The 27,009-nt window shown below is 37.2% G+C and overlaps 1 protein-coding gene across 6 annotated transcripts in view; it reads left to right on the top strand.

Moving 5' to 3' along the window:
* The window catches only part of si:ch211-126j24.1 (phosphofurin acidic cluster sorting protein 2), a 142,582-nt gene that overhangs the window by 76,864 nt on the left and 38,709 nt on the right, over positions 1-27,009 (top strand). For 4 of the 6 annotated variants that reach the window (XM_067416368.1, XM_067416365.1, XM_067416367.1 and 1 more), the window contains exons 5-12: positions 6,532-6,694; positions 8,237-8,328; positions 9,478-9,561; positions 11,395-11,454; positions 14,499-14,647; positions 18,478-18,574; positions 21,403-21,489; positions 23,218-23,339. In XM_067416368.1, the coding sequence (XP_067272469.1) occupies positions 6,532-6,694; positions 8,237-8,328; positions 9,478-9,561; positions 11,395-11,454; positions 14,499-14,647; positions 18,478-18,574; positions 21,403-21,489; positions 23,218-23,339 (854 nt within the window). The remainder of the gene's footprint in view (positions 1-6,531; positions 6,695-8,236; positions 8,329-9,477; positions 9,562-11,394; positions 11,455-14,498; positions 14,648-18,477; positions 18,575-21,402; positions 21,490-23,217; positions 23,340-27,009) is intronic. The other 2 variants (XM_067416366.1, XM_067416364.1) reach the window with 1 other exon arrangement.

Genomic DNA, 27,009 nt, shown 5'->3' with positions numbered 1-27,009 from the left:
GAAAATATCATTTGAAACATCTGTGTATTTGAGAAATATTGCATTTATTTAACTTCAGCTGTGATAAAGTTTGCAAACACAGCTCAAGCGTCACCACGGGAAGCAGAAAGTGTCCGACTTCACGTCTCCGTTTGCAGCTCCTCCCCGCCTGCACTCGGCTACTCTCGCCGATCGCATGCATCCAGCCGCAGCCGATGTCGAACACACCTAATGATCTATGCAGACGTCACGGTGGCGTCACGTTAGAAGTTAACGTGTGGATTACGTCTGAACGTGTGGAGAACGTCTGGACGTCTGAACGTGTGGAGAACGTCTGCACGTCTGCACGTCTGAACGTCTGCACGTCTAATGCCCGATAAGCACATTAATTGCTATTTAACATATAGTGCATAAGCATATCTTTCCTTGAAGAATATCAAGAAAATACTATTTGGTTTGTGATTTAATAAAAAAAAATTATAATAATAATAAATATAAAAACTAACATCACAACAGTAAAAACTAACATGGGTTTAGCATAGCCTATATACAATAATAAATAAAAAGAATCATAGTAGAGTAGATGCATTACTTGAGTATATTCTGAATTTCTTTTCAAAAATCGTGCACTTCTTGAAAGCTCATTTGAACCGGGTTGCCGAAATGAAAACCTCCAATAGATGGCAGCAATGAACTGTACTATTAAGATTACTGGAAAATGTTCAACCTATTCTTTCAAAAACAAATATATATGTAATAATACCCACACAACTCCTGTCAGACTAGTGCAAGTGTTTTCTACTGGTGTGCTGTTTGGAACTATATTTTCATTGACTATTGTGAGAAATCATGCCTGTCCTTAACAGTTTATCTGCAGGCATTCTTCTGGTTTTCTAATGATTTCTTTTTTCTAAGCTAAAACTGCTTATTACGGAAACATAAAAAAATATATAAATATTTACAAATTTGTGTTTTACTTGGTATTTTTCCTCAAATTTTTGTCTCAATTGGCAGTTAATTTTCATTATATATATATATATAGGGAGTGCAGAATTATTAGGCAAGTTGTATTTTTGAGGATTAATTTTATTATTGAACAACAACCATGTTCTCAATGAACACAAAAAACTCATTAATATCAAAGCTGAATATTTTTGGAAGTTTTAGTTTTAGCTATTTTAGGGGGATATCTGTGTGTGCAGGTGACTATTACTGTGCATAATTATTAGGCAACTTAACAAAAAACTAATTAATACCCATTTCAATTATTTATTTTTACCAGTGAAACCAATATAACATCTCAACATTCACAAATATACATTTCTGACATTCAAAAACCAAACAAAAACAAATCAGTGACCAATATAGCCACCTTTCTTTGCAAGGACACTCAAAAGCCTGCCATCCATGGATTCTGTCCGTGTTTTGATCTGTTCACCATCAACATTGCGTGCAGCAGCAACCACAGCCTCCCAGACACTGTTCAGAGAGGTGTACTGTTTTCCCTCCTTGTAAATCGCACATTTGATGATGGACCACAGGTTCTCAATGGGGTTCAGATCAGGTGAACAAGGAGGCCATATCATTAGATTTTCTTCTTTTATACCCTTTCTTGCCAGCCACGCTGTGGAGTACTTGGACACGTGTGATGGAGCATTGTCCTGCATGAAAATCATGTTTTTCTTGAAGGATGCAGACTTCTTCCTGTACCACTGCTTGAAGAAGGTGTCTTCCAGAAACTGGCAGTAGGACTGGGAGTTGAGCTTGACTCCATCCTCAACCCGAAAAGGCCCCACAAGCTCATCTTTGATGATACCAGCCCAAACCAGTACTCCACCTCCACCTTGGTGGCGTCTGAGTCGGACTGGAGCGCTCTGCCCTTTACCAATCCAGCCACGGGCCCATCCATCTGGCCCATCAAGACTCACTCTCATTTCATCAGTCCATAAAACCTTAGAAAAATCAGTCTTGAGATATTTCTTGGCCCAGTCTTGACGTTTCAGCTTGTGTGTCTTGTTCAGTGGTGGTCGACTTTCTGCCTTTCTTACCTTGGCCATGTCTCTGAGTATTGCACACCTTGTGCTTTTGGGCACTCCAGTGATGTTGCAGCTCTGAAATATGGCCAAACTGGTGGCAAGTGGCATCTTGGCAGCTGCACGCTTGACTTTTCTCAGTTCACGGGCAGTTATTTTGCGCCTTGGTTTTTCCACACGCTTCTTGCGACCCTGTTGACTATTTTGAATGAAACGCTTGATTGTTCGATGATCACGCTTCAGAAGCTTGGCTATTTTAAGACTGCTGCATCCCTCTGCAATATATCTCACTATTTTTGACTTTTCTGAGCCTGTCAAGTCCTTCTTTTGACCCATTTTGCCAAAGGAAAGGAAGTTGCCTAATAATTATGCACACCTGATATAGGGTGTTGATGTCATTAGACCACACCCCTTCTCATTACAGAGATGCACATCCCCTAATATGCTTAATTAGTAGTAGGCTTTCCAGCCTATACAGCTTGGAGTAAGACAACATGCATAACGAGGATGATGTGGTCAAAATACTCATTTGCCTAATAATTCTGCACTCCCTGTATATATATATATATATATATATATATATATATATATATATATATATATATATATATATATATATATATATATATATATATATATATATATAATGAAAAGAATGATTCAGTTCTGGGTAATATAATTTATATATATTCTATTACCCAGAAGTGAATCATTATAAACCTTTTTAATATAGCCTAATTGTATGTGAAGATGTGAAGTTGTTGGTTCCCATGACATGCTATATTTTAATGTTTTGATGATAGCAAGCTTTTCTCGGCCATACATTTTGAATTTCTCTAATGAAGGGCAATGCAAAGCATTAAATCAACCAATGATCAGCCAGTTCTTTGAAGTAGATCAGAGTGCACCTCATGAAGCTTCATTTGGCAAGCATAAATAGACAGAGTGTGTTACACATGAAAATAATGGAAGAACAACAAATGAAACAAACAGGCCAACAGCTGGGAAGAAGAAGAGTAAGGATGTGTGGTAGAAGGGTAGGCAGAACAGTAGAAGAGGTGGAGATTGTGGACATGTTGAAATAAGGGACACTATTCCAGATTATGTTCTCAACCATGACCTTAAACAACTGAGGTGTGTCAAAAGTTATATAGCCGAATGTTGGGAGAACAACAGTGTCTTTAATAATTAAAACGTTTGTAGACAAAACGGGTATAATCAGACAGCTTTCTGTACTGTACTGTATACTTACTGTATTGCAGTAGTCCATTTGTATTTTAGATGATACAGTAAATATACTTTATAAAGACAATGTAACACACACACACACACACACACACACACACACACACACACACACACACACACACACACACACACAATCACTGCCCTCACTTTGAGAAGGATTTTGAGGGTAATCCATTTATTGCTGCTGCTTGAATAAATTATTTTAAGAAATGCCTTTTCTGGTTTGCAAATCTTAAGGATGATTCAAGAAATGTACCAAAGTGACTGAGAAAAACAAAAAGGACATTCAGGGCAAGTATGTGCTAATGTATTTAGTAAATGTGTCAACGTGATTACATTGAAGTTGCCCATTGGGCATGAATATGAAATTTTTTGTAAATTCATGACCTCTGCAATTATTCACTCACCAGTTTTTGGGGTAGCCTAAAAAAGCCTGGCTGATCATTACCAGCCTGGCCCACCCAATGTTGTTGTTGTGTTTTTGTTTTGTTTATAAAATCTTATTTATAGTGTGTATTGTTTGCTTCTTTTACATTTGTGTTCTTGGGCTCCCGGGCTGAAAATGGGTCCCACCCCTGATATTGGTTAATCATTATTGAAGTATTGTAAACATGACTGTTATTCCATAGCTGTAGTCAGAGTTTTATACAATGGGGGGTGCTGGGCACAACCTTATGTGGGGTTAGATGTAACACGCATGGTTTAACCCTTTCCATACATACTAGGATGATTAAACTTAGTGTGTTTACTAGTTGCCATATTAATATTATATAGAGAAAATATTGTTTAAATCCAAAGTTTAAAAATCTGGAAGATATTACTGAACATTTTTTTTTAACCATAGACCATAGTAAATTTAAGTTATTTTTTCAACTTTTTGTGTTTATTTAAAAATAAGACATCTGATATTATTGTAATCTTATATCTGTTATTTAACAGTTGAGATCGTTCTTTAATGCTGATCTAACCAGCAGAAAACATGAGCCGCTGTTTAAATCCCAGTTTCGCAGATGGGGTGCGTTATGGTTGTAACACTATTAGAAATAGGCCTAAACTATTATATTCTATACTTTTATGAATTCTTTTAAAAACGGTGAATAATGACAGAGTTAATGTTCAGAAATTATTCATTGTGTTTTTTAACTGCTGTTTAGCTGGGGGGGGGGGGGGGGGGATAAATGAACCACAAGTGGATTTACCCAAACTGAGACAGTCAAAAAGCTGCGGTTTATTTGACTTCTATTAATGTCAATCTGTTCTTACAAGAATTCCAATAATGACAGAATTGTATAATACATTTATATATATATATATATATAATGAAATATATATATAATGAAACTTAACTGCCAATTGAGACAAAAGTTAAGGGAAAATACCAAGTAAAACAAATCTGTAAATATTTGTTTACTATGTGCATTTTTAGCTTATAAAAAATAAATCATTAGAAAACCAGAATGCCTGCAGATAAACTGTTAAGGACAGGCATGATTTCACACAATAGTCAATGAAAATATAGTTCCAAACAGCACACCAGTAGAAAACACTTGCACTAGTCTGACAGGAGTTGTGTGGGTATTATTAACTATATATATTTGTGTTTTTGAAAGAATTGGAACAATTCATTACTATAATGTTATAGCTATGAATGTGCTTTTACTTAATGTAATTTAATAATTACTACTTCATCTAAATTGCTTAATCTTTTTTAATAATAGCTTAATTATCGGGCATTGGAGGGGCAGACGTGTAGACGGGCAGACGTTCAGACGGGCAGACGTTCAGACGTTCTCCACACGCATGTCACACGCACGTTAACACGCCTTTAAGCGTGGTTAGGAAAGAAATGACACAAAGCGAGCGCCATACTTACTGCCAAGGAAGTTGTGATGGCTGCGTTGTCATGATGGCGCGCGACAGCACAGCTCTGGAAGGGGGATTGTTCTTTACGACCATCAATACTCCATTAATTTGCAGTTGAATGTCTATAATAATAGTATCAATATGTTGCATAACTACTACAGTCCTGTAATTCAGGTAACAGCTGGAAAAAAATGCTTTCTTCAAAAACACTAAATCTCGAAGATCGGATCGGATCGAATTACATAATGATAATCGATTCAAGATCTTGAGAATCGGAATCGAATCGATTCTTGAAATTTGAATCGAAACCCAGCCCTAATATATATATATATATATATATATATATATATATATATATATATATATATATATATATATATATATATATATATATATATTTTTTTTTTTATGAAACCCATATTCATGTGCTGATAAAAAAAGAATGCATGGAGCTAGAATAAAATCTTTTTTGTTTTGTTTTGTTCTATTTAAAAGCTGTTCTGTTCTTTTGATACGTGACATGCTCAGATATTCATACAACATCATATTCTTAGGGCCATGAACTTTTCTGAAAATGACTAAAAATGCTTTTTTAAAAGGGGGACCAACACAATATTAGGTCATAATGTCATGCCCGATCGGTGTGTGTGTATATATATATATATATATACTACTACTTGATTACTACTTGATTTAACTGTATTGTGTTGTTCAATATTACTTTTAACACTTATTTATTTTTTGAATGTACTAAATTACAACTTAAAATGTCATGACATAAATTTCAAATCTAATTTAAATAGAAATTACTTTGAGGTATACTTTAGCCACAGGTTTACTGTAAACCAGTAGATCTTTCCTAGAGTGAGAAAGTATCAGTTCGCTACCTCACTATAATACAAATTATGATTGGAAGGATGTTCACTGCTAGATGTAAGTGCAAAGTGAGAGCAACATTTTCATTCTCTGTAAGATTCCTCCACTCAAGTTTATAATCATTAGAGCGTTGGAACACTCAGCGACTATTTTTTTTCTCGCGCTTTGGTTGAATGACTAATATTCTTAAAAAGGCCTATTATTTAGGAGCGTAGGGGCGGGGCGGCTTTATGGACCTACTGGTAAATTTTATTCAGCTCTGAAGCTTTCTGAAAATGCCTGCAATTATTCTCTGCAGTTTCACCCCCACAAATTCCAAAATTCCTCTCTGCTGAGATTCCAGCGATAATCATATTCAGCAGAGACTCACCATAGAAAACTTAGGGGACAATCATCAGTCCAAGAGCTCGATGAGAAATGCAACCTTAAAAAGAGACAAAACTGAGGTTGTGAGTCGTAGTTGAGACTGAAAAACAAGGACAAGTGAGCTTCTGTTCGTGTGGCACTTATTTCTGAGTGTTTATGTTTAAAGGTGATGCAGCACCCGACAGATGGAGGCCAGATTTTAGGACTCCATAGTAACGTGAAGGAAGCGCCGGTGCGAGCAGCAGAACTGAGTGTTTATTCGCTGTCCAGTCAACCTATTGACCCTGAGGATGGCAGCGTTCAGCCAGAGACAAAGGCCAAAGCTTCAGGTGACTCACGCAAATTAATCAATGTATTAAAACCAGAAAAGATGTCACAATTAGTGTGCGAAATCTAGTACGATTTCAATGGGACTCCACTCGATCATGAATTTTGTTTGAGGGCGAAAGATTTTGCAGCGGGTTCAAATTATCCGTATTGACCAATAGAAAGCTGCTTGGCTTTAAAGTGTTTTCTGTGTGAGCTGTGGTTTATACATCGCTACACTATCGACATTTGGGATGCCACAATTCTTAATATAATATTGAACCGTTCGGTATGGCATTCACGGTTCAATACGCGCTGGTGAATTGTTTTTTTTTTTTTTTTTTGCATTTAATTTATTATTTCCATTTCTCTCCGTTTTAAATATTTCTCTCAGTTTATTTTGGCTCGTTTTGAGTGTGCCTGTGAATCTAAGCGCTGATATGAGCAAATATCCAATCATATGCACTAAAGTTAGGGGGTGTTAGCCGCATTTAAAGCCTTGCCAGTTAAACATTTAATTCACGTGCTTATGCACTGTTTTGCATTGAGCGCACGCACTAAACGTCTGTCAAACACACGTGATTACTGGAGAGTCTTACTGCACTAATACTGTCAAACACACACAAGGTTAACACATATAAACACAGTCGGTTATGTCTAAAGTGAAAGTAAAATCGCTTCTATATATGAGATGCGAGCAGGTCTTCAATTGACAGTAGCGCAGCCTAGTGAACACGCTGTCCTTAAAGGGACAGTTCATCTCTAAAATGATGTTGATAAAAATAAAACAATAGACATTTAATACAGTAGATTTTAATCAATGTTGTATATTGAAGACTATTTAGTTTTAATTTTAGCCGACATTTATTCATTCAATTTCTTACTTAAATGCTACTGTTCATCTCTGAGCTGCCACTGTAAATCTTTATATATATATTTATTTTATATTGTGCAATACACTTGGAATGTGTACAAGGGTTTTTTAAGTAAATTAAAGAAAGATTATTGCAGTAAAAACATTTTCTCCTTAACCTTTTTCTGTTCCTGTCACCTAAGAATAGAAGAGCAAAAAAACGAACCGAACCGAAAAACCGTTGTTAAAAACCGAGGTGTGTATTGAACCATGGACTAACTGGATTGTTGCATCCCTAATGGACATACAGACTTTATAGAAATAGGGAAAATCTTTAACCACCACACCGAACCACCGCTTACATCCAGTTACAATATTCCATCAGTGATTAGCTTTGTTTATGTACAGTCATTACATTGACCATAAGATGCTAATGGACCGTTCGAGTGCATTAAGCAGCAATAAAGATAAAAAGTCCCCGGAAACTCTCTCTCCCATCAAACATCCTCCCATCCATCCTTGCAAAACAGCGGTACATTAAAAGGGAAAGTAGCTTTAGCAGCTCGAGTGTTCTCAAATTGGAGCTGTAAAATTGCTACATGTTTTTGAATGGATAATTTCAATGCTGCGGATTTTTCTGTTGGTCAGAGGCCTTTGCCACAGTAAAATGTCAAGCGTTGTGGGGGTCATTAAATGTCTCTTTCTCTTTCAGACCGTTCTCCAGATATGGATAACTATTCTGAAGATGACGACGATAGTTACTCTTCAGAGCAAGAGGCGAGTGATGACGCTGTTCAAGGCCAGGTCAGAGTTCTTGCCAACATGTCTTTATCATTGTTCTTAAAAAGCCCTGCTGAATGTTCAAAAGGAGGTGAAATGTCTACTGAATTTCGGGATTTTGCTATGAATGTAGTCAGACAGACAGACAGACAGACAGACAGACAGACAGACAGACAGACAGACAGACAGATAGATAGATAGATAGATAGATAGATAGATAGATAGATAGATAGATAGATAGATAGATAGATAGATAGATAGATAGATAGATAGATAGATAGATAGATAGATACAGACAGAAAGATAGAAAGATAGATAGATAGATAGATAGATAGATAGATAGATAGATAGATAGATAGATAGATAGATAGATAGATAGATAGATAGATACAGACAGAAAGATAGATAGACAGACAGACAGACAGACAGACAGACAGATAGATAGATAGATAGATAGATAGATAGATAGATAGATAGATAGATAGATAGATAGATAGATAGATAGATAGATAGATAGATAGATAGATACAGACAGAAAGATAGACAGACAGACAGACAGACAGACAGACAGACAGACAGACAGATAGATAGATAGATAGATAGATAGATAGATAGATAGATAGATAGATAGATAGATAGATAGATAGATAGATAGATAGATAGATAGATAGATAGATAGATAGATAGATAGATAGATAGATAGCTTAAATGAGTCAAAAATGAATAGAAATAGTACATATAATGATAGTTTAATCGAGTCTAATGGGCCTCTGGCAGTTTAAATTTAAATTTTGACAGTTGGGGTTTGAACAGTCTTAGCTCATCTGAATATTTAGTCACTGTAAATCAATGGGATTTTTTTCTGAATTTTAATCATTTTTAGGAAAACCGTAAATCAGATCAGTTAGAAAAGAAACAGCACACTAACTCAAACTTGTCTGAAGGTCTAGTCTGAGTTTGGTAGTTCTAGCTTGAAAAGTCTAGGAGTAGAACATTTTAGTCTCAGAAGAAGAATAAAAGTTTAAAAAGCATTTCAGTAAGTTGGCTTTTTCAAGCCAGTTTAATAAAGCTGTGTGGGAAGAATGTACTGAGTGAATAAGCATGGTTACTGAATTTGCCGTTTTATCTCTAGAAATGATTGCTACTTAACAAAATCCTGAAATTCTGTTTTAGGACCTTTATGATGAGGATGATGAAGTTCAGCGAAAGCCCAAAAAGTCTAGGAGAAAAATGATTAGAACCACATCTATGACCCGGGTATGTACAGATATACTCCATCGGTCGGCACTTACCCTGTATGCAGTTCACACTAGCAAAAAAAGGATTGGACCCAGAATCGAGCCCTGAGGAACACCCTGTAAAAAATATTTATATATCAGTTCTGCTACATGATAATTTTAGCCGTTCTGATTGCTGATATGATTCAATTGTATTATGTAATATATCATATCATATTGGCCACCCTGATCTCTATGGGTATCTGCATAATTTCAATACTGTTGATGACACATTAACCCATTGATATATTATTAAGGAATTATTGTCTTGACACAAGTCACTTTTGGCAGCTGCCTGATAGAAACAGAGACAAACTGGCTTCCTGTCCTCAAGGCGGTGTTTGGGTCAATGTTATCTAGTTCACAAAAGGTCATGATCTAATCCTCTTGAACTAAGCTCAGCATCAGGAACACAAGGATCAGTGTGTAAACTAAGAACGACACAGACTTCCTTCCACCCCTTCCATTCTGAAGTATGTTATGAAAAATTAAGATCCACTTTATATTAAGTGTCTTTAACTGCTATGTCTAATATTTAAATTAGTCATTGATATAATTAACTTATTGTGTACATACATGTTTTCACATTGTACTTATATAAAAAAACAGCCTGCATGTAATCACATCTATAATATATTTCTGTAGTTACACAAAATGATACTGTTGACCCTACCCCACCCACCCTTAAGTTTTATTCTATATAACCATACCTTAACTTTACCTGTATCCTCCTCACCTTAGGTAGGATAGCAGCAAAACTATTTTAAAGTACAGCATAAACACAATAAGTGTGTAGTATCTAACAATTTTTTTCTGATGTAAGAACATAGTAAAGACACAATATACAGTTGGACCAAAAATTGTGAATCCATATTTTTTAGTTTTGTCATTTGCTTTTACCTATTGTACTGTCTTATAGGGGTGTGATAATACACACATGTCACGATTCGATACAAATCACGATACTGAGCTCACGATGCGATACTATCGCGGGATTTTGGTGCGGAGGTACCTATTGTAATCGTTGCTGTTCTTCTCCTTCGTCGTCTATTGAACCGCTTGCGGAAAAGTCGTGAAATTTGGCACACGGATAGAGGACAGTCTGAACTGTCACCATAGCACATTTTGAGTCTCTAGCTCAACCGCTTTAGCGCCACCAACTGTCCAAAGTTTCACTCACATTTTTAAAAATAACTTTTAAACCGTAGGGGCTAGAAACAAAATGTCCGCCATTTTTAATTTTCTAAAAAAAAAAACTTCTTTTTCGAACTACTCCTAGAAGGTTTGTCCGATTTTCACAAAAATGTAACCACATCATCTTTAGATCATATCGACAAAAATGTAAGGAATTCGAATTGATTAATCGAATTGTTTTCGAATGCGAGTGAATTCAACGAAGAGCATGCCAAAATGAACGTGAGGCTCCGCAATACTTTAGCATATTCTGACCAAATTTGGTGTGTGTTATAAAAACCATGACCTGAGCACAGCACAGTGCCACCTAGTGGTCAGGAGATATGAAAGTAATTTACTTATAATTTCTGCTATAAGCTCTTTGATCAAAAACAATTTTTTTGCCGCAGCATGCAGAGTCCAACGATCACTCAATTGATTTTTTTAGGATGCCTTTATGACATCTTTCTGATCTTTTAAGTTTTAGAGAAATAAAGGGACAGAAATCATTCAGGTTTAATAAAAAATATCTACATTTGTGTTTAGAAATTGAATGAAAATCTGGTTGTGTACATGATGACAGAAATTACATTTTGTCTTGATTGCATTGAACAGGCATATTCTCTCAATCTCTCTATAGCAACCCAATTTCAAGCAGAAGTTTGTTGCTCTCCTGAAGAGATTCAAAGTGTCTGATGAGGTGAGAATTTCTTTTTGTGTTTTATAAGTTACTCCAGAGAGAAATGCATGTTTGCCTAAAGTTCTGCACTCTCCACTCTCAGTCCTGTGCTTTGTAATCACAAAATCACTTCAGCCGTGAAATTCAACCTTTATAAGAGTCCTGGACTTGGCCATGATTGATCTAGCAGCTGAAATGTGAGAGGAGCTTTGATTTTTGCAGTGTAAGATGTGATGTGGATCTCTTCTAAAACTAAACTGAATGTTTTGCTCTGAGAGAACACCTGAGGCCATGACAGGTCATACTTGCTTCTATAGGCTACAGGCGAGATTTAAGTAGCTTTACAGTCTCATTGTTAGAGTCTAAGCTTGTTAGTTGGTAGCTGTTTCACTCTTTGACTTCTTCCTCTTGCCTTGACTGACACATTCCGTTATCCAAGCCCAACAGGAAATGATCCAGATTTATTTGGCAGTCAGTACAGCAACTTCCTGATTTAGGGTCATGACACAGTTTTGTTGTATTGGCAGGCTGTTCCCTTGAATAGGATTGCCAACATGGGCTTGCCAGTGCAATAGCTCACTTTGGCTATGTTCGAAATCATCCCCTATATGCCCTCATGCGCTGTTCCCTACATTAGTCTAGTAATATAGTTCACTTGAAGGAGTGAATGAAAATGACCTGAAGGTGTGCTGTGGTATCTGGTGCCAAAATGTTAGCAGCAGATCCTTTAAGTCCTGTAAGTTGCGTGGTGGGGCCTCCATGGATCAGACTTGTTTGTTCAGCACGTCCCACAGATGCTCGATTGGATTGAGATCTGGGGAATTTGGAGGCCAAGTCAACACCTCAAACTTGTTGTGCTCCTCAAACCATTCCTGAAGCATTTGTGCTTTGTGTCAGGAGCATTATCTGCTGGAAGAGCCACAGCCACCAGAATACTGTTTCCATGAAAGGCTGAACATGGTCTCAGCAATGCAGACAAAGCAACCACTGGCTCTGCACCAATATACCTAAACTCGTTTGTTCAGACTTACACACCTTCCAGAAGCTTGCGTTCTGCGAGTGAGTGGCGCCTCGTGGTTCCATCCCAAAGGGGCATGAAATCGCTCTCACAGACATTTTCCTGGACCGTTCCCACCTGGTGGAATGACCTGCCGATCTCAATTCGTGCTACCGAGTCTGTAGCCATTTTTTAAAAAACATCTTAAGACACATCTCTTCCAATTACACCTGACCAATAAAGAATAGCACCTAAATATCCAATAAAATTTTCGGTTTGTTTGTCAAAAAAAAAAAAAAAAAAAAAAGTTTTTGTAGTGTGCTCTATTAACTGAGACTTCTTACAGCTCTTACAGGTTGTTGGCCTTGTTTGTTTCGTTGCTTGTATTGCTCTCCCCTCTTTGTAAGTCGCTTTGGATAAAAGCGTCTGCTAAATGATTAAATGTAAATGTAAATGCTTAGGTAGGTGGAGCGTGTCAAAGTAACATCCACATGGATGGAGGACCCAAGGTTTCCCAGCAGAACATTGCCCAAAGCATCACTCTGCCTCCGCCGGCTCGCCTTCTTCCCATAGTGCATCCTGGGGCCATGTGTTCCTCAGACAAGCAACACCACACACACACACCCGGCCATCCACGTGATGTAAGAGAAAACGTGATTCCTCAGACCAGGTCACCTTCTTCCATTGCTCCCTGCTCCAGTTCTGATGCTCACGTGCCACTGTTGGTGCTTTCGGCGGGGTCAGGGGTCAGCATGGGCACCCTGACTGGTCAGCGGCTATGCCGCCCCATACGTGACAAACTGAGATGCTCTGTGTATTCTGACACCTTTCTATCAGAACCAGCATTAACTTCTGGAGCAGTTTGAGCTCCAGTAGCTCGTCTGTTTGATCGGACCACACGGGCCAGCCTTCGCTCCCCACGGTCATCAATGAGCCTTGGCCGCCCATGACCCTGTGGCCGGTTCTCCACTGTTCCTTCCTTGGAGCACTTTTGATAGAGACTGACCACTGCAGACCGGGAACAGCCCACAAGAGCTGCAGTTTTGGAGATGCTCTGACCCAGTCGTCTAGCTGTCACAATCTGGCCCTTGTCAAACTCACTCAAATCCTTACGCTTGCCCATTTTTCCTGCTTATAACACATCAACTTTGAGGACAAAATGTTCACTTGCTGCCTAATATATCCCACCCACTAACAGGAGCCGAGATGAGGAGATCATCAGTGTTCACTTCACCTGTCATAATGTTATGCCTTATCGTTGTAAACCTATAGGGAAAAATTACTTACTTTTAGGGAGTTTTCAACAGCGGGTTAAACACAGCTTTCCTGTTGAAGAAACAATTACAAAAAACATTAACAATTAAGAAAAAAATGTTTTTTCTTTTTTGTTATTGAGAAGTAAATTACAACAGCATTAATTTGATACACGATTGATTATTGATATTTGAGTAAAATCCAAACTCAACTAGGTAAAACATCTCTGTTGTTGTTTCTGTTTGTTTCTGTAAAGTTATTGTTCTGATTTTTTTCAGCAAGAATAGGGGACAGTGCTAGCGTAACGTCTGTTTGTGCACTGACACATTCGAAGAATTTCAATTCTGCAAACTTAGATCCATTTATGGATGATAGGATCAGCAAAGAACAAAAATGTTCTCATAAAACTTTTTTTTATCATCTCAGAAAAGAAACAAAATATTTCTTTAGTATATAGTGTAAATGTTATTTACATATTTCTTTAGTGTATAGTGTAAAAATAGTGTACATTCTCGTAAATTCTCATTATTAGGATACAGATATTCATAAAAGATTTTTTTAAATGTGTCCTTTACTTTCAGACCAGCTCTCTTTTTCTTTCTTTGTCTTTTGTTTTCTTTTCCACAATGAACTTCTCTTTTTTTAGTCATGGCTGCCTGAGGAGATGCATTTTATAATATGAATGGGTCAATACTGGTGATTGTCCTGTCCGCTGAAAATTCAGGCTGAGAAAGATTGTATTGAATGCCTTAGTTTTTGGAGATTTAGTTATATTTCATATACATTTCTCTTTTTTTGTTCTTGGCTTCAAAAGGTATTAGACTCGGATCCGGTTGATCAAACGCAGGAGGTTGAAGATCTGGATCTGCTGTATGACAGTCTGGAGGTCTATAACCAGAGCGACAGCGGCCCTGAGATGGAGGACAACGAGAGTCTTCTCAGCACTCCCAAACCCAAACTAAAGTAAGAGCCATGAGTCAAAGCAAACCGGCAGCCAGTTACGTGGTTTTAACAAGGATTTGTTACCTCATGGTTTGAAATGTTTCAACATTTTAGTGGTTCACCACTAGGGGGCGATGATCTCTTTGAACCCATGAACCAGTGTCTATATGAGTTTTACCTGACAGTTTTATGCACGTACCATGTGGCGTTTCCACAGCTTCCACACTGTGAATCATTTTGTGAAGCAATTGATTCAAAGTTTCGAAAAGCTTAGTTTCTCCCATCTCTATTTTTTTTATTACTCATATTTCTCTTTATTACTAATTTTGTATTACTCATATTTCATATTTCAGAGGAAACATTGATTTCTTCAAAGCTGTCCACCAAGCTCACGATTACATTTCATGTTTGAAATCACCAATGAAATCTGACAAAAACAAGCACATTTTTTTTCTTCCCCTAAACGCTCAAATCATGACAAAAGATGGCATTGTTCAGGCTAGACCAGCCAATGTGCATGTGCAAACCTCAACTCGAGCTTGCTGTGATGAAATGACTTTACCAATTGGTTATTGGCTCTTTAATTTAGAAGGCGGGACTTATTCCACCATATTGTGAGTTGCACTTTCTCCCATCAATAGTAATATGAGTGCACCGTCTTTGTATATCTAATGTCTGGGATCATAGTGTTAATCTACGGAGCCCCGCACATGACATGCAGTAAAAAACTAGTAGGCTAAATCGTGCGCACGTTTTATTTTTTCGTTCCCTCGATTTATAAATAGTGCGAACGTTTTACTTTTTCGTTCCCTCGATTTATAAATAGTGCGCACGATTTAGCAAATCGAGGGAAAGAATTAGTAAAACGATCGCACTATTTATAAATTGAGGGAACGAAATAGTAAAACGTGTGCAATATTTATAAATCGAGGGAACGAAATAGTAAAACGTGTGCAATATTTATAAATCGAGGGAACGAAATAGTAAAACGTGTGCAATATTTATAAATCGAGGGAACGAAATAGTAAAACATTCACACTATTTATAAATCGTGGGAACGAAATAGTAAAACGTGTGCAATATTTATAAATCGAGGGAACGAAATAGTAAAACATTCACACTATTTATAAATCTTGGGAACAAAATAGTAAAACATGCGCAATATTTATAAATCGAGGGAACGAAATAGTAAAACATTCACACTATTTATAAATCAAGGGAACGAAATAGTAAAACGTGTGCAATATTTATAAATCGAGGGAACGAAATAATAAAATGTGCGCAAAATTTATAAATCGAGGGAACGAAATTGTAAAACGTTCGCACTATTTATAAATCGAGGGAACGAAATAGTAAAACATGCGCACTATTTATAACTCAAGGGAACGAAATAATAAAACGTGCGCAATATTTATAAATCGAGGGAACGAAATAGTAAAACGTTCGCACTATTTATAAATCGAGGGAACGAAATAGTAAAAAGTGCGCAATATTTATGAATCGAGGGAACGAAATAGTAAAACGTGCGCACTGTTTATAAATCGAGGGAACAAAATAGTAAAACACTCGCACTATTTATAAATCGAGGGAACAAAATAGTAAAACGTGTGCAATATTTATAAATCAAGGGAACGAAAAAATAAAACGCGCACAATATTTATAAATCGAGGGAACGAAATAGTAAAACGTTCGCACTATTTATAAATCGAGGGAACGAAATAGTAAAAAGTGCGCAATATTTATGAATCGAGGGAACGAAATAGTAAAACGTGCGCACTGTTTATAAATCGAGGGAACAAAATAGTAAAACACTCGCACTATTTATAAATCGAGGGAACAAAATAGTAAAACGTCCGCACTATTTATAAATCAAGGGAACGAAAAAATAAAACGCGCACAATATTTATAAATCGAGGGAACTAAATAGTAAAACGTTCGCACTATTTATAAATCGAAGGAACGAAATAGTAAAACGCGCACAATATTTATAAATCGAGGGAACTAAATAGTAAAACGTTCGCACTATTTATAAATCGAAGGAACGAAATAGTAAAACGTGCACACTATTTATAAATCAAGGAAACAAAAGAGTAAAACGTCCGCACTATTTATAAATCAAGGGAACGAAATAATAAAACGTGCGCAATATTTATAAATCAAGGGAACGAAATAGTAAAACGTGCGCAATATTTATAAATCGAGGGAACGAAATAGTAAAACGTGCGCAATATTTATAAATCGAGGGAACGAAATAGTAAAACGTGCGCAATATTTATAAATCGAGGGAACGAAATAGTAAAACGTGCGCAATATTTGTAAATCGAGGGAACGAAATAGTAAAGCGTGCGCAATATTTATAAATCGAGGGAACGAAATAGTAAAACGTGCGCAATATTTATAAATCGAGGGAACGAAATAGTAAAACGTGCGCAATATTTATAAATCGAGGGAACGGAATAGTAAAACGTGCGCAATATTTATAAATCGAGGGAACGAAATAGTAAAACGTGCGCAATATTTATAAATCGAGGGAACGGAATAGTAAAACGTGCGCAATATTTATAAATCGAGGGAACGAAATAGTAAAACGTGCGCAATATTTATAAATCGAGGGGACGAAATAGTAAAACGTCCGCACTATTTATAAATCGAGGGGACGAAATAGTAAAACGTCCGCACTATTTATAAATCAAGGGAACAAAATAATAAAACGTGCGTAATATTTATAAATCGAGGGAACTAAATAGTAAAACGTGCGCAATATTTATAAATCGAGGGAACGAAATAGTAAAACGTGCGCAATATTTATAAATCGAGGGAACGAAATAGTAAAACGTGCGCAATATTTATAAATTGAGGGAACGAAATAGTAAAACGTGCGCAATATTTGTAAATCGAGGGAACGAAATAGTAAAGCGTGCGCAATATTTATAAATCGAGGGAACGAAATAGTAAAACGTGCGCAATATTTATAAATCGAGGGAACGAAATAGTAAAACGTGCGCAATATTTATAAATCGAGGGAACGGAATAGTAAAACGTGCGCAATATTTATAAATCGAGGGAACGAAATAGTAAAACGTGCGCAATATTTATAAATCGAGGGAACGGAATAGTAAAACGTGCGCAATATTTATAAATCGAGGGAACGGAATAGTAAAACGTGCGCAATATTTATAAATCGAGGGAACGAAATAGTAAAACGTGCGCAATATTTATAAATCGAGGGGACGAAATAGTAAAACGTCCGCACTATTTATAAATCAAGGGAACAAAATAATAAAACGTGCGCAATATTTATAAATCGAGGAAACTAAATAGTAAAACGTGCGCAATATTTATAAATTGAGGAAACGAAATAGTAAATCGTGTGCACAATTTAGCCACACAATTTTGTTTTTTACTACGTCATGTGCGGGGCTCCGTACTAATCTGATGCATATTGCAACCAAAAATGGCAAAAGCATGTCAAGATCACATCTGATTGGCTGGCTTAGAGCCAAATTTCCAATTTTGTTGCCAGTTATTTCCAGTTTCATATTTTTCCCTCGGCTCGCACTGTGTTGTTGGTTTAGTGGCCGTTCCTACTTCTAGATGCCTTCAAAACTGTCTCTTAGGACACATTGACATTTGACAAGTTGAAGAGTATGTTTTTTGTTGCTAGATGATTGATTTTTTTGTGCATGAACATCGCCCATTTGTCTCATTGACTCTCATTGAAAATGAATGACTTCCCGTGTAAGCGCCTCTTTAAGAACACTTAACCGATACTGTATCGCTGACCATGAAACCCAATTTTTGGCTCTTGGAGTGTTTTTATATTCTAAACGTGTGTATGTTTTCCACTCAAGGCCGTTCTTTGAGGGAATGTCTCACTCCAGCTCACAGACGGAGATCGGCAGTTTGCACAGTCAGAAGAGTCAAGCGAGAGAGACGCCCTCCTCTGTAGGTCTCTCACACACACACACACACACACACACACACACACACACACACGCGCACACACACACACACACACACACACACACACACACACACACACACACACACACACACACAGACACACACACTCCAGTTGTCCTACCATTCTGCAAACACAGTACACACCAACACTGAAACTGAGAACCTTCAGAATTATTGATGGTTGATTTTATACAATTTTGCACACTTTTTTCTTTCTATATCTGAGCCAAATCCATCTGACAATGGACAGATCACAGTCTAATAGACCCATTTACACATGCAATCTTCCTTTGTCAATCAATCAGCTTTATTTATATCGCGCTTTTACAATGACGATTGTTTCAAAGCAGCTTCACAGTGTCAAACAGAACAATGTTGCAACAAAATTTTATTCAGCTGTACAGTCGTTCTGGAGAAAACAGTGATGTTATCAGCTTACTTTAATTTATCATATAGCACGTCAGAAAATAATGTAATCCCATTCGTTATCTCCATACGGATCTTTTTTTGTACAACAATGTGTAAACTTTTCAATACAGACACATAAACCAAGTGATATATTCTTAAAAGTCATGAATCGGTCTGAATTCAAACTCATTAAAAAGTCTCTATTACCATGGAAAGGGAAGCTGAACCTAAAGAGTTCAGGATTGGCCACCTACACTGCCAAAAATGCTTTTCTTACTTAGTATTTTTGTCTGGTTTCTAGTCCAAACATCTAGAAATTCTTAAAACAAGAAGTATTTACTAGACTAGTAAAGGTAATTGTTTTGTTATCTGCCAATGGGGTGAGAAAAATAATCTCAGTTCTCAACAGTAAACAAAATTATTTTGCTTACCCCACTGGCAGATTATTTAGCTAATTTTAAAGGGGGGGGTGAAACACTCAGTTTCAGTCAATCTCATGTCAATCTTGAGTACCTATAGAGTAGTATTGCATCCTTCATATCTCCGAAAAGTCTTTAGTTTTATCATATTTATAAAAGAAATATGGGCTGTACCGAGTCTTTCTGGAAAAAAACGAGCGCCTGGAGGCGTATCGTGTGGGCGGAGCTAAAGAATGACGAATGCGCACAAAGCGGTGACGTCCTCAAGCGTGGAGAAACCCATCTCAGCTATCTCAGCTAATACAGATAATGATCCAGAATCAAATCTGAGGCTGAAATAAATTGAACAGGAGAAACAGCAGCAGCAGGACATCCGTCTCTGTGGTATGGACTGTATTTAGTGTCCTGTCAACATTTGTGTGTGTTTACTCGCAGTTTATGAGGACATGATTCGGTTTATGGACTATTGTATGCGACTAAACCTTAGCAGTAGTAAGCAAAACGGTTTTGCACGTCAGACTAGTGTAACGTTATACAGAGAACAGCAATGGAGTCCGTTAGCGCATTTGAATGACGAAGCACGCGATCGTGTCGTTTACTGATGTTTACTCACGCGACGAGCCAACAGCACAGACATTTGAAGCAGTTTTAATCACCGGCTGCTTCCAAAGCAGGACCGAACCTTTATCGCTGGGACCGCTCCGTCAAAAACACACTTCTTTGGTATGATTTGGTGAAGTCCTGTGACAGCAGTGGCGTGGAAATCCACTTTGCGACGCGACTGAAGCGATGCCTTGAAGCTTCCCGTCATTTCTGCGTTCAAATCGGTTCAAATGCAGCGCTGCCTTCCCAGAATGCTGTGCTGAAGCGTTGAAGTCGCTCGACGTCACCCATAGGAATAAAGTGGAGCGCAGCGCGCGACAGAAGTGTTCACGGACGACTGGTTCTGCACCTGAGAGTCTGTTTACGGCGTGCATTTCCTCTCTCGCTCTAGTCGCGCGCGCACCGTACCGGGAGAAGAGCCCGTACGGCCCATACAAGGACCTTCCGCTCTATTAACGTCAAGCCGACCCATACTCGAAAAAAACTCGCCGAAACTTGTGAGAAACCGGAAGGAGTATTTTAGACACAGAAATACTCCATCAAACGTTCAACATTAGTTTTTGAAACTTTGTCTATGTTTGGGATGGGAATCCAAGTCTTTAACAGTGTAAAGCTCAGTATGCATGAAACAGCATTTCAACCCCCCTTTTAAGCAAAAACTCTCTTAATTTTGAGTTATATCTTCCCAGAACAAGACAATAATTGTTACTTGTCTAGTAAATGTTTCTTAATGTAAGCATTTTTAGAATAGAAACAAGACAAACATTGTCATTTTTTGCTGTGTATTCCCATGAAGCATTGTGAATGACATCGATTAAGTATCTCAATACTTAAAAATGTCTTTTATATTTGAGAAATGCACACGTTATGTGGTATTTTATAATATGAAATATTCACAGTGCTTCATGGGATGACATTCGCTACCCTATAAAGGACACAATCTGCTTCATCACTGCTTCAGTTTGTAGTGTTGTGCTCAGAACTGGTTGCTTTAGTTCATTGCTTGCAACTCTTCATTGAATAAGGTTTTGCAATCTCTACCCTTGTGAAAATGAAGTGTACTTACTGAATGAAAGGCCACTTAAGTGCAGTTCAAGACAGCACACTTTCATGTCTTGACTGACATACTAAAGCACATGTGAAGTACTTGATTATAATTTTAACTGTAGTGTCTTATTCAATATATAATAAAATAGAAGTTATATTTTTACATGGGTGTAGAGGGAATGGAAATGGGAAAATACTGTGTGTGTGTGTGTGTGTGTGTGTGTGTGTGTGTGTGTGTGTGTGTGTGTGTGTGTGTGTGTGTGTGTGTGTGTGTGTGTGTGTGTGTGTGTGTGTGTGTGTGTGTGTGTGTGTGTGTGTGTGTGTGTGTGTGTGTAGACTGGCGATCTGATAACAGTGGATAAGAACAGAGCGGCGGCTGGACGTTATCCGGATGACCCTACAGTGGTGGACTCCACAGCTGCGGTCAGTAACAATTTCTGTATTTATATATATTTAATGTACAGCATTTTTTCAGCACATAGCAGTTCTAGTTTCAGTGTTACTAATAATAAATAACAATCAGAGGTGGGTAGAGTCTCCAAAAACTGCACTCAAGTAAAATAAATATTTACTCAATGTTAAAGGGTTAGTTCACCCAGAAATGTAAATTCTGTCATTAATTCCTCACCCTAATGTCGTTGGTCACCCGTCAGACCTCCGTTCATCTTCACACACAGATGAAGATATTAGTGTTGAAATCCGATGGCTCAGAAAGGCCTTCATTGACACCAATGTCATTTCCTCTCTCAAGACCCATAAAGGCACTAAAGACGTCGTTACAAACCCCATCTCACTACAGCGGCTCTACAATCATTTATGAAGACACGAGAATAGCTTTAGTTTGCAAAAAAACTAAATAACGACTTATATAGTGATGGGCCAATTTTAAAACAAAGATTCGAACGGTTATGAATCAGTGAATCGAATTATGATTCGGATCACATGTCAAACTGCTGAAATCACGTGACTTTGGCGATCCGAATCATGAATCACTGATTCAAAACCCAGCTTCATTAACGCTCCAAAGCTTTAGGAAGCTTTGTTTTGAAATCGATTTAGTCCGAATCATTGATCAATACGCTGATTAATAACCGTTTGAATCTTTATTTGAAGATTGAAAACAAACGCGGAAGAGAAGACAATGCTGAATAAAGTCGTAGTTTTTGTTATTTTTGGACCCAAATGTATTTCCGATGCTTCAAGAGACTCTAATTAACCCACTGATGTCTCATATGGACTACTGTGATGATGTTTTTATTCCCTTTCTGGACATGGACAGTATAGTGTGCATACACTTGCATACACTCTCGGGCTAAATATAAAATATCTTAAACTGTGTGTGAAGATGAACGGAGGTCTTACGGGTGTGGAACGACATTAGGGGGAGGAGTTAATGACACACATTTCATTTTTGGGTGAACTAACCCTTTAATGCAGTGGTTCCCAAACCTGTCCTGGAGGACCCCCAGCACTGCACATTTTGCATGTTTCCCTCACCAGACACACCTGATCCAACTCATCAGCTCATTAGTAGAGATAGCAAGACCTGAAGTGGGTGTGTCTGATTAGGGAGACAAACAAAATGTGCAGTGCTGGGGTTCCTCCAGGACAAGTTTGGGAACCACTGATGTAGGGTATCATGAGAGAAAGATCGACTAAACAAGTGTTCCATGCACCGGGACATGGATCATTAAAGAGGCTGATTTTTGTTTTATCGCTGCTTGAGCTGTTTGGTTTACTAACTTGTTGGGTTTAGCAGGTCCAGGGGTCGCCAGTCGCACTTTCTTCTCCAAACAATGAAGAAAATTAATTTTACGATTAGTAAAAGAGTCGCTCCATCCTTCTTTCATAAGGACTGTTCTTCTGTTTTTGTGCACCGACTGTTGATAATTCAAGGCTGTGGTCTGTGTCACACACTTAATCAGTTCTCACAGTATCTAGTATGTGGAAGTCACGCACACACATGCACACACACACACACACACACACACACACACACTCTCTCTCTCTTTCAGACACATCGACACCTCGACAACGCAATTCTGCTTTGTGGCTAAGTGGCCGTCGCCATGGCAACATGACAATTTTCCACGGCCCTGCGAGCCCTTGAGGAGAGCGATGAATGTTCCTGATGTTTATCTGTCCCCGCAGGAGCCGGCGGAGGACGAGCCGACACCTGACGCTAACATGAGCTGCGACTCCGGCGCCGACAAACTAGCCGGACCAATCGGGAAACTCTGCAAGACTGAGTCTCAGACACTCATGTCGCCTAGGTAACGCATGCAGCCTTCCTGTTTTCCTTTTCCATCTGTTCTCCATCACACACTGCAAAAAATGCTTTTCTTACTTAGTATTTTTGTCTTGTTTCTAGTCCAAACATCTAAACATTCTTAAAACAAGAAGTATTTACTAGACCAGCAAAAGTAATTGTCTTGTTTTGGGGAAAAATAACTCAAAATTAAGAGAGTTTGTGCTTAAAATAAGATAAATAATCTGCCAAGGGGGTAAGAAAAATAACCATAAAACAACATTATTTTGCTTACTTGCAGATTATTTAGCTTATTTTAAGCAAAAACTCTCTTAATTTTGAGTTATTTTTCCCCAAAACAAGACAATAATTTTTACTTGTCTAGTAAATGTTTCTTAATGTAAGAATTTTTGGATATTTAGACTAGAAACAAGAAAAATGCTAAGTAAGAAAAGCATTTTTTGCAGTGTAGACTCACTCTCAATCAATCCCACAGGCGCTAGTTTACTAGACAGGCAAAAGTAATTGTCTTGTTTTGGGAAAAAATTCAATAATTTCTGTCTGCAGAGCCGCAGTTTCACACGGATACGTTTGATTTTTAAATCTTAATTCTGTCCTAAAACTATCCATTGATTATTGTTGCTCCTGCTGTTATTTTTTTGCATCTGCTGTTGCCCAGAGGCCTTCAGGCTCCTTTACTGATATAAAACAATGCTGTCATGAACACTTAAATATTTATTTTATGGTTTTTTTTCCAAAAACGAAATGCCTGGAATAATAAACACACAATGTATTTGCAAAGCCTGGTATCATTTTTTTTTCTTTTCGAATAGACATTTAAAGGTTTTTATAATTAGTATAAAGTCAAGATAACTAATTCCTCAAGCTGATTAATTCGGCCTGGGGTAAAGGCATGAACTTGAAAACAAATAAAACGTACTTTTAAACTAAATGTGTGAGCATATTATTAATTTTTTGGAGACATAACCAATAAACGAATTTAATTTACATTTATTTAGCCTATTATGTTTACAATTTATATTTTAAACATTTCATTATTTTACCGTTACAGTTGATCACTAACTAGTCACTAACAATCATGTTTGATCACTAACAAGTGCAATTACAATAAATAAATAAATAAAAATGTAGTTTTGCTTACCCCACTGGCAGATTATTTATCTTATTTTAAGCAAAAACTCTTAATTTTGAGTTATTTTTCCCCAAAACAAGACAATAATTTTTACTTGTCTAGTAAATGTTTCTTTATGTAAGAATTTGTGGATATTTAGACTAGAAACAAGACAAAAATACTAAGTAAGAAAAGCATTTTTTGCAGTGTGAAAACTGGAAACATATAAAAATATATATGTTATATTTATATGTGAAAAATATAAACATCCGGTCATTATTAACTCGCCCTCATGTCCTTTCAAACCCGTTCATTCATCTTTAAATACAAATGAGGTTTGTTTACACTTCCGTTTACTATATTTGATATGCTCTATGCATGTGTGCTAGTGTTTATATATGAAGAAAAGCCTAAATCTGTCATATGAAGAAGCCTTGGATTAAACCCTTTGATTTGGTTATCAACTTTTTGATGGTTAAAAACATTAAAAGATCTTGATTTGTATTTTGAAACGACATGAGAGGGAGTAAATTATGACAGATTTTTCATTTTGGGGTGTACTTGGGGTGAACTGTACCTTTAAAATAATGTTTTCTTTTTGTTATCATATGATGATCTTTTTTTATTTATGCATGCCTTCAGGGCTTGACTTTAACTATTGTGCTGACCAGTCACTGTGGCTAGTGGTTTTCTAAAGTAACTAGCCACGCAGCATTTTCACTGGCCACATTTTTGACATCAAAACCATGGGGAAAACCGTCATGTAGATATTTGTAATATTAACTCATATTTTGTCAGCAGGTTTATTAGGCTGCTGTCACTTTAAGAGCTGAAGCACGGATCCATTACACATGCGTTTTCTTTCTCAACTGTTTACCTTCACTTAAAACAGAACTGACTGTTTACGTGAATGCTCGCCAAAGACCGGCGTTTTTTTCATTATATTTTGTGTGTATTTGACTGTTTAAGAGCAATAAGCAGAGAAAAATAACTTCATTTAGTGCTAAGAGGAGGCTTTATGAGGGTGTGAGCGCAAAATCTGCGGGAACGATTACAATTACAGTGGGGCAAAAAAGTATTTAGTCTGCCACCAATTGTGCTCAAAAAGTTCTCCCACTTAAAAAGTAAGTTTGTAATTTTCATCATAGGTACACTTCAACTATGAGAGACAGAATGAGAAAAGAAAATCCAGAAAATCACGTGTCTGATTTTTTTAAGTATTAATTTGGAAATTATGGATATTTTTCGTACACAAACGCATCAGTTCACTTTATTAACCCCGTGTGGAGCACATTATTTGACAGACAGATGCATTTTTATGGACTTTAAAAACAGAACAACAATCGCTGCCATAATAAAGCTTGGATTAGACAGGACTTTTTTAATATAACTCTGATTGTATTAATCTGGAAGAAAGTCATATTCACCTAGGATGACTTGAGGGTGAGTAAATCATGGGCTAATTTTCATTTTGGGGTGAACTATCCCTTTAATTTAGTTACATTTTACACAAGTTTACCCTGACCAGTGTTTTTGCCCAGATAAAAGTGAACATTGTTAGTAGACAAATTAAATTTCTTCCACATTGTGATGTACATCTGAGTGAAATGGACACTGTTGCCAATTTAGCGACTTTTTCCACTAGATTAGTGATTTTTCATTCCCCTATAGCAACTAGTGACGAATCGAGCAATATAGTCTGAAAAAATATGAAGGCCAATTTTGTTTTCAAATCAAACAATCGCATGGATAAATCGCTCACAATAAGCTCAACAACACACATTTAGAAAATAGACAGTGAATTGTCATTCCTTGCCGACTAAACAAAAAACAGTCCCGAGGACCGAAAGTGCTCAGCTGAAGAAACACCCATCTGTTATATCTCTCTCGTGGTCCATCGCGTCTGTTCCTTCATGCCGTTTTCTAGCCGGTTGTTCTCACGGGCCTCTGCTAGACGGCATATGTGTGTGTTTGCATTGGCTAATGAGCTCATTAGGACTCAGTCCCCGAGCGCTGGGCTCACGGAGACTTTAGTGAATAGGATTCGCCTCTTTTTAGCTTCTTTCGTAGCGCCTCGGGAGGTAGAAGACGCCACCAATTGTGATGCACGGTCTACTCTATTATAGAGCTACTGATCTTAGTTCAGACTGAAATGACAAGCGTTCTTCATCTATAAGGTGATTATTCTACATTTATGCCACCTTAACCACACTGCAAAAAATGCTTTTCTTACTTAGTATTTTTGTCTTGTTTCTAGTCCAAAACATCTACAAATTCTTAACACAAGAAGTATTTACTAGACAAGCAAATGTAATTGTCTTGTTTTGGGGGGAAAATAACTCAAAATTAAGAGAGTTTTTGCTTAAAATAAGATAAATAATCTGCCAATGGGGTCAGTAAAACAATCTTAAAACTACATTATTTTACTGACCCCATTGGATTATTTATCTTATTTTAAGCAAAACTCTTAATTTTGAGTTATTTTTCCACAAAACAAGACAATAATTTTCACTAGTCTAGTAAATGTTTCTTAATGTAAGAATTTTTAGAAATTTTGACTAGA

The sequence above is a fragment of the Pseudorasbora parva genome, chromosome 14, assembly GCF_024679245.1.
Source record: "Pseudorasbora parva isolate DD20220531a chromosome 14, ASM2467924v1, whole genome shotgun sequence".
Lineage (NCBI taxonomy): Eukaryota > Metazoa > Chordata > Actinopteri > Cypriniformes > Gobionidae > Pseudorasbora > Pseudorasbora parva.
This window is presented reverse-complemented; position numbering and strand designations above follow the sequence as displayed.